This window comes from Sceloporus undulatus, chromosome 6, assembly GCF_019175285.1.
Source record: "Sceloporus undulatus isolate JIND9_A2432 ecotype Alabama chromosome 6, SceUnd_v1.1, whole genome shotgun sequence".
Classification (NCBI taxonomy): Eukaryota; Metazoa; Chordata; class Lepidosauria; order Squamata; family Phrynosomatidae; genus Sceloporus; species Sceloporus undulatus.
In genome coordinates this window covers 59,285,716-59,294,953 of record NC_056527.1, presented here as the reverse complement: position 1 = coordinate 59,294,953, position 9,238 = coordinate 59,285,716, and the positions used below count along the sequence as shown (strand labels likewise).

Genomic DNA, 9,238 nt, shown 5'->3' with positions numbered 1-9,238 from the left:
AAGTGCCTTAAAGCTGCAGCAGCGCAGAAAAGCCAGATTTTTGCTTGCATAAAAAGTGGTTCTTTGCCACTTCTTTTTGGGCCGGCAAAAAGATGGACTGGGGCCACGGTGTGTGGTTGCTGCAGCCCCATTCCAAATTTATCAGGGATGACTTCAAGCCACCCCTTTGTGGTGGTTTGTTCTGCCTAAATTGGGAAGGCAGGATTGTTTATGGGGCTTTGGTGAGTGGCAACACAGAACCTATGCTGGGGGGGGGGGGGAATGCCATTTTCTGACGTCACCATTTGTAAGCTAAGATGATACAGAGTCAGGTGGCATTCCTGTGGTATTATTTTAGAACTCCAGAGCTGGGTGGGTTGAATTTTGCTGCCACAGTCTCCCTCCACCCTAAACAATTGTGCCTCCTGTCATCTGTCTCGCTTGGCATGTTCTTGCTGTGATGAAAGCACATTGCTGACGTGCTGATATGAATGTTTGTCACAGCTGTCCTTTCTTTTGGCTCTTTCTACTCTGTTGTGTTTCTCACTGGATACAATTCTGAGGAACTAGGTTCTTGAGGAGGTATTTATGGACTATTAGAGCATCTGAAGGACAAAATGATCACTTTGAATTGGATCTGGAAAATGATTTGCAAATAATCTGAATCTTGTTTAGGTGGTGTAAAGAAGAGTGAGCTACTCTCTCCTAATCACAAGCACTAGGATGCGGCCTGCCAGGTTCTTTCTCAACAAAGGTTTTCAGATCATTTCCAAAGGCCTCCTCTTGTAAAGTGTGTTACAGTAGTCTAGGTGAGAAAGTTTATCCTATCCCATAAAGGATGACTATAAAGTGTCATTCTGCAAAATAAACTTTACAACATATGCTACTTTAAAAATCACCCCACAAGTCAACTTTTGCCGTAGGGAGTAAATTCGTAGGCTCTGCTTTAACACATGGATTTAATTGTTGTTCCTGGATTTATTTAAATCCAGATATTGCTTTATAATCTCATTCAGGCAGCAAACGTTCATTATCTTGCAACAGGCATCCTGTTAATCTTTTCAATTTTAGAAAATGTCAGCCTGCAATTTAACAACTTCTGTATTAAGACTCAAGGATTGACTAAATCTTGATACGTGAAAGGTTAGTACACTGAGAGAAAAAGGAATGGTTCTAGCCCCCAATGGATCAAGTTTGGGAAAATTCTTTTTGGACAGAAACTGCCACAGTTCTCCAGCCAACATGACCATTAGCCATGCTGGGCAATAGTCTGGGAACTATTGTCCAAAATAACGTCTCCAAGCAGAAGCATGCCCTGTTGATCCTACAAAGGGAAAAGCTATTTGTGCAGGTTTCTACGTGATCAGCTGAACCCAGCACAAACTTGGGTGGCAACTGTAGCAGTGTGGCTGGAGTGTGAAGAAGTGGTGGGTGTTGTAGGGAGGCAGCAACTTCCCAAAACTAGAGGTGAGTCTATTCCAGTCCTTTAATTTTTGGCATTGTCCAGAATCCAATGAGAGCCTATAAGTTAAGTTTTCAGAAATGCCAACCAAGATAATGTTTATATGGTGTCAATCTACATTCATGTTGTACTACACAACACAGCCACTTTGAATTCCGTTTTGGGAGAAAGGCAGGATATAAAGAGCCCCAGTGGCACAGTGGTTAAATGTCTGTACTGCAACCACTCACTCACAAACCATAAGGTTGCAAGTTCAATCCCAGCAAAAGGGCTCAAGCTCAGTTCAGGCTTGCATCCTTCTGAGGTCGCTAAAATGAGTATCCAGATTGTTGGGGGCAATTAGTTTACACTTTGTAAACCGCTTAGGGAGTGCTTAAATGCACTGATAAGTGGTATAGAAATGTACTTGCTATTGCTATAAATCCCACAGACAAACAAACAAACAAGCACATACCACCCATTGGCTGAATACTGTCATTTGACATCAATTGCACATCTGCTGGCTCATGCTCCCAATGTGAAATGGGAGGTGCACAATTTCTACCTCAGCAATCCCCATTAAAAAGTGCTACATTGAAGGCACTGACGAACACTTATTTACCATCCCAGGATGTGCAATGGCTACCCTTGCAGAATTCTGTTTATGTAACTGTGAGCTACATATGAATGATAAAGCAACAGCAAAAAATTACAATTACATGTAAACACCAATGGGATGACAGCTGAAATGCTTTTTCGTTTCAGGGTCTGAATCCTTTTGGTAATCCAAGATAGACTAGATCTATTCAATCAGTCATCGAATGGAAGTCATTGATTTACATAAAAATCATTGATTCAGTGGGTCTAACAATGGGACCGAGGCCAAAGGATTGTGAGATGAAATGCATAGAGTTATAATGGATTGCTATATGTTTGTTTTTCTATGAAAATACAGAGGAAATGGGGATGGGGGGGGGGGGTATCCACAAACATCTCTATGGTCAGTGGGACTTTTGTGTTAGCATATTATTATTTTTTCACATATTATTTGTATCTCATTTTTCTTCTGAGCATGTATGGGTATTATCTTGCCCATACATGCTCAGAATGAGATACCAGTGAAGCAGACTAGGTCTAAATGGTGACAGGTCCAGGGTCACCTCAATGAATGTCATAGCTAAGTAAGAAAAATTGCAGAGCCATGTGTTCCCAGTTGAAGTCTTGACCCCTGTACCATACTTCCTTGTGGGCTGACTGTATTATTAGCATGCAGCCAGAAAATAAAAGCACTCTGGATTAATAATTATACAAATCCCATCTCTGCCAGGCTGAAGTGGATCACCTAATGAAAGCAAATTTCAATGCCTTTGGAAACTGACAGTGGAAAACAAATTTCAATGCCTTTTGAAACTGATAGTGTTTAGTAGGGTTATCCTCCTTTTGGTACTGAAATAGTGAATATAGAGTAACATTTACTGGTTACGGGCTTCTTTTATGGCCACTCTGCATTTTTAAAGAAGATATACACAGGTTTTGGTGACTTTTAGAACTCTCCTAACATCCTGAGGGTAAAAAACGTATCAGAAAGGGGCTCTAAGTGGGCCTCAGGAGACTTATATTGTAGAGTTCAACATCAATGATTTAAATGCAGTGGAGTGTTTCGCTTTGTTACTGCATTGCCCTCAGCTTTTATTGGTCTTTTACTGCTCTGGTATGGAGGCATTTATGCTGGCATTGCAGTTTTAGAGGCTCTATTTCCAACTTTTATTTTTAAGCCCCCCCCCCCCCAGCTATTTTTGTAACACTGCCAAGTGCAACTGGATAAACAGTTCAACATAAGATAAAGGTTGGCCATAAGACAAACACAGCCATGGGGCATGAAATTAATAAATCTTAAACAGTAAATGAAAACCAGTGTAATGTGGTGGTTTGAGCATTGGACTATGACTTTGGTGACCAGGCTTCAAATTTCTGCTTAGCCAAGGAAGCCCACTGGGTAGGTAACCTTGGGCAAATCACACTCTCTCAGCCTCAGAGGAAGACAAAGGCAAACCCCCTCTGAACAAATCTTGCCAAGAAAAACCTGTGATTTGCACACAATTCTAAGCTGCAAAGAAACTTGCAAGATGTGGATTATTCTTGATAAGGGTTCCTGACTCCCAAGAGAAATGTTTTCCAGCTCTTTTCCCCCCTCTCTCTATCAAATATTCCTTCCTTAGTAACATGTACTTTGGCCACAGTGGAAAGGAAACATGTTCACAAATAAGCATACATATATCCAAAGGCACCCTTTCAAGTTGTTCTCTGCATTCCCCCCCCCCCTTTCAAACAGATGACTGTTATCAATAGGGTCTCCATTAAATCTTTTTTAAAGAGTCTACCGGGAGAACAACCAGGCACACCAGCATTTTAATTAAAGCTTTGCTGTATTTTTGCCTCTGAAGTGGAAAACGTGCTTTAAAACAGGTGAAAATATTCTGCAGATAAGAAACTGCGGGTTTTTTTTTATTGGGAGTATTTTCTTTTCTTTTTTTTTACATCAGTAACTGCAGAGAAATACCAGATAAACTCATAAATTCTCAGTGGGACTTAATCTCATGATACTCATCCCCACACACTTCTTGAGAACATCAGAACCTTTCCAAGTGTCACTCTCCCTGAGACCCACAACTCTCCAATTTGTTTATCTTGCTGTTGCTCTTTTTATCCAAAGTGATGTTTTCCTATACTAATTTTACCCACTTTGTCTCCCTATCAAAGAACGTTGTAAAGTAAATCCACTTAAGCCTGACCCAAACCTAGCAAATTCTTTTCTCTTTCCCATGTTAAGCAAGAAGCACTTTTCACATTAGACATTTACAACATAATCAGACAGACAGAGCTGTTGTTCTCTTTATTGCAGAGATAGTGAGCCCTATATTACCATTAAAATTATTGTCAAATGTGTCTACTTTTATCTGCCAAGGTGTTTTAAGGATTCCAGGGATTAATGTTTAATGTCACTCAGTGAATCTCCTTACGATGAGCAATAACAACTTGGCCAAGGCCAGCCTGGGGGTTCATGGATAAACAGGGGGTTGATCCAGCACTTATCTTAGCACAACTCCCAGATTTACAGCTCTATCACCAAAGGATATCCATTTAAATTTCCCACCTCACCTCACAAATCACTATATTCTAGAATATTTCAGGTCTTCAGTCTTCTGGAAGCTGCTTAAGGATGTTTTTGAACTATACCAATCCACCCCCCAACCCTGCAGAGAGTGTGTGAGAGGGACAAGGTAATATCACCTGTTTTCTTGTTATTTTATTACAAACCATTCATACATGAGTTGGTGGACTTCCATATGGCCTTCTTAAGGACCTCAGCATTGAGATTTAGGCCTTGGCTATGCATTCAGTCTCTAACATGGGGTGTCATGACCATAACACTCCAGGTTTCTCAGTACTTAGAGACCAAGCTCTAATATCAAGTATAATTCACAGTGTGGTCAGGTGAAATCACATACTGGAGTGGTCTCAAACCTCTTACTTTCAGAGGACTCTGAACAGATATCCTGCCGAGGAATCCATACATGCTGTAGAAGGTCTGAAAGTTGTTCTAGGATGGTGTAGGAACCATGTAGACCTCCATACCATTAGCAGTGTCCACTAGGGCTTTCAGTCCAACATATCTTTAGACCCACATGATTACTACCTGTTTTCTAAGGTCCATCCGGTTTCTGTGAAATGTTGAGCCAATACCCTTATGTAAGTCCAGGCAGAATTATCACCTAGGTTTCTCTCTGTCACTTTCATGATGTATATTTATTGCTGACCCATGCTGCCTACCTCTCTATCTGCAAAGGGACCATAGTTTGGCAGTAGCAACTAGTTTTGAATACTAAGACCAGTCAAGACAGGTTTCTACAACTTACTCTTCTCTTTGTGCAGATTAGGTCTACATGATACAATTATTTTAGAAGCATGATTGTAAGAAACCTAGTAATAGACTTTTTTCTCCAGACCCATCTTGGTATTATGCATTCACTTTCACCAGTTCTATAGGTACCTTCTGCGAAGCTACCAGAGTGTGTCTTAAAATTAACATGAAAAATAGTATTGGGAGCATCTGTGTCTATGTTCCAAACTACACAGGGATTCTTTACTTGTTTTTGAATCCCACTTGGATCCTGCAGCAAAGCAAAAGTCAGTATTTATTGTTTTAGGGTGGTGCGTGTGTGCCTATTCTTTCAAAAATCTGAATTAGATAAAATATGGAGTGTAACAAGATGGGAAAGCCTGCAACAAAGAAAAGAAGATAACACACAAATAGTAGAAAACTGACCTTTCTTCATGAGGTCAAGTAGCTTTATTGTGATTTAGCACTACAATACAGTAGATATCCATAAAAAACCTCTATAGTGTATATAAATTATTCCTTCCATTCAGCAATTTTTTTTTAAAATGTCCATTACAACTTTGGTACAATGTGGTTTTATTATATTTTTAAATACATTTTGCTTCACAAACTCAACACAAAGTACAAAACTAATCTGAATTAGGGATATTATAATCTACACAGTGGTGTTCAGTGGTAGGAAAAAATCTTACCTCAATGATTTCATGTCACTATCTATGCTAGAAAAGCATACCTAGTAGACATTATGAAAATATGCACCATTAACCAGCAAACAACCTGTTACCTTGCTGTTGATGTTGTTTATATGTCTCCAGCAGCACTGTCTTTGTGCCCAACCCATTACTTTTCTTGAGCTCTGCTTTTCATTTGAAGGCCATGAGATAGTTGTCATTTTAAAAAAAAAGCACAGTTACCTTTATATAGCTGTACTACAATTTCACAGTTTCAGTACTTGACCTGCCATCCAGTATTGTTAATATTTGCACAGTTTGTCCTGCAGTTGGCAGAGATTACTGGGACATTATTGGAGGGACAGTGTGGTGCTATCAGACGGAGATTGTTCTGTGGAGAAGGAGGTATGACATTACAGTAAATGGGCATTCCAGAGGCTGTAAGCGTTCCTTGACCTGATTGATTAGGTAGCATGATTGGCTGTTGATAAGACTGTTGCGGCAGTCCTTGAGAACCCTGGGTCATTGGCACCTAGAAGACAGCAATCAAGAAGCAAATAAAATGACAAAAAGTAATAAGAAAATTCTGCCTAACTTTTAAAAACTGCATTCTTTCATTGCTTTGGGTTCACCTATGTCACCTCATTCTATTCATGTCTGTTCCAGTTCTATCTCTGTATGTATACATCCTCTATTCATTTGGGAATGCAAATGGATTTAATGAGAAGCAGGACTGTGACTTTGCCTCCCATTCTCCTTCTCTTCTTCCACCCTCAGGCTGGGGTGCACATTAGTTAGTCAGCAGCAGAAATGAGAGACTATAGAATTTAAGAAGTGAGCTGACATTTTAAAAATTGAGTATTTCCCTCTATGCCTAGGCTGCAAGCAAGGGAGCACAAAACAGAATGAAAGTAGGGAAATTGGAGGTGTAGTCACATTACGATGCTGGAGTAAGGCATTTGGAATCTAGTGCAGAATTATGGCTATGATAACCTCTGTGCACATTTTCCTTCTGGAAAAGATATGCCTACATAATCATAGAATTAAAAAATATAGTCATGTAGAATCAGTATGTCTGTAGAATCTAGGCTGTAGAATTAGTATGTAGAGAGATACTGTAGCACCTTTGAGACTAACCGAAAGAAAGAAGTTGGCAGCTTGGGCTTTTGTAGATTTTAGGGACTTGTCAGACAGTCCGCCTGGGGTGGACCTGTGCCACCCTGGAAGTGCTGGGTTGGGGATGTGGCAACTGGACACCACGCTCCTGACCCGCTCAAAAAAGGAGCCACAAAATGCAGCTTCTATTCCCGCTGCTACAGGGGCACCATAAGGGTCATGGCACGGCCTTATGACACTCCTCATGTGCAGTGCCACTTGGATGCTGCACACAAGTGGCATCATCATGGTGCACCCCATCTGGCACCTGGGGGCCACGAGAAGTGCTTGGAGTGTGTAAACGTTCAGCCCTTGGGCAACCCTAGTTCGAGTCCAGGCTAGCATAAGTGCCAGTCTGTCTTGGGCCTTTAGTCTACTTCCTCAGATGCATACTTGCCCATATGCCTCTGGAGAAGTAGACTTAAGTCTATGAAAGCTCATGCTGCCAACTTCTTTCTTTCAGTTAGTCTCAAAGGTGCTACAAGATCTCTCTACATACTACATAACCATAGTGAAGATGGAGGGGGGGGGCAAGGCTTTTTATGCAATGAAAACAAAGCTTTAGCATCAATATATTGGTCTTGCTCAGTTCTTTAGTAACAACTACAACAAATAATTTCATTGCCAATTTAGTGAAATGATGGACTACGATAGTCTAAATTGAATTGCTGCAACTCGGCTCAGCATATGTCTGGGTGAAGAAGAGCCACATAGGGACATTATCACACGGGAGGAATTTCTCTTAATTTCGAATGAAAAGAAAATTGGACCAGAACACATTCACGTGAATTTGCTAGTTCAGCGAATTTGCGTGAATTCGAATTGCGTTAGAACTGACTTCCCATTGCCCGAAAATAGCTTCCCATTGCCCAAAATTGTATGTGATCACCTCTCATGCAATAATGTGAAACCCATGATTGCGTGCGGACTGACTTCCCATTGCCCGAAATTGCATTTGGTAGTCTATCATGCAATAACGTTAAACCCCATGATTGTGTTCGGATTGCCATTGGATTATACTTCCAATTTCCCTTGTCTGATAAACTCCATAAGTTAAGGAAGGGGAACTTCCACCATAAGGCCCAGTTTGGACTGCCAGAGTTTTCCTGCCTATCTCATCCATCCCTGAAAGTTATTAAGGAGCAAGTTCAGTCAGATAGGCACATCAGGAGCTGGATGGAGGTCGGATATCCGAATTTAGCTGACTCTCAACTGGAGTTGCCAGATCTCAGGGCTAGCTACCTTCTCTCCAGTTCCCAGGGTAAAAGTGTGTGTGTGTGTGAGAGAGAGAGAGAGGGGGGGGATCTCAGAGAAAGACTACAGCCTTGGAAATTATATGTTTATCTATATGTATATTTCTCGTTTGTTAGACTTTTTTATTTGAGTAGCATGCTTTGTGCAACTGCAGTTGATGTTCAAAGCATCACACTTAGAGACATCACCCCTTGTAATATTACTGGGTATCCTTGTAATATTACCAGGTAATATTACTATCACCCTTGTAATATTTCTGCGGCTGCCATCTGTGACATTACAAAGCATTATCTGTCCCACAGGGCCTGGGATAATCCTGACCTGGAAACCCTGCTTTCAACACCTCCACTGAGGTAACCCATTCTTGCTGTCCCTTTTGCATGCTGGGAGTTTTAGAAACTCTGAGTCTTAACATAAGGATTCAGCCAGCTTTTGAGATTATGTAGCAAGACCTCACTATCACTTCCTGTCCTGGCAAAGTAAGTGGTAGATACATTCACTGATTGATTCCATTAGCCCCTCCCATTCCCTATGCAGTTGAGGCAAGATGAGGAAGAGAATGAAGCCTGATTCTCCTTTCAGCTAAGGAGCTAGTGATATCATGGACATGGCTAGACCACCAATGTCACCAAGCCTCTAGTGGCTTGGCAGCATGAAGATATGGCTTGACATCCCCAACTACACTCCACCCCTGGTAAAACTATTCAGGGACATATCTTAATTTTAATTGTTTCAGAAGTTAGGAAGCAAAGATCCTTACCCTATTGTTAATGAAGGAAATGATCAATGACCAGAACTGTAGTTTGCAACTTCTGTTAAGGCTTGGAAGGCTTATCA

The 9,238-nt window shown here is 41.0% G+C and overlaps 1 protein-coding gene across 11 annotated transcripts in view; it reads right to left on the bottom strand.

Annotated features, from left to right (window-relative positions):
• Positions 1-5,732: 5,732 nt before the first annotated feature.
• Positions 5,733-9,238, bottom strand: part of ARPP21 (cAMP regulated phosphoprotein 21) — a 257,279-nt gene continuing 253,773 nt past the window's right edge. For all 11 annotated transcript variants that reach the window (XM_042472521.1, XM_042472515.1, XM_042472523.1 and 8 more), the window contains one exon: positions 5,733-6,524. In XM_042472521.1, coding sequence (XP_042328455.1) covers positions 6,267-6,524 — 258 coding nt within the window. In that variant the 3' untranslated portion in view covers positions 5,733-6,266. The remainder of the gene's footprint in view (positions 6,525-9,238) is intronic.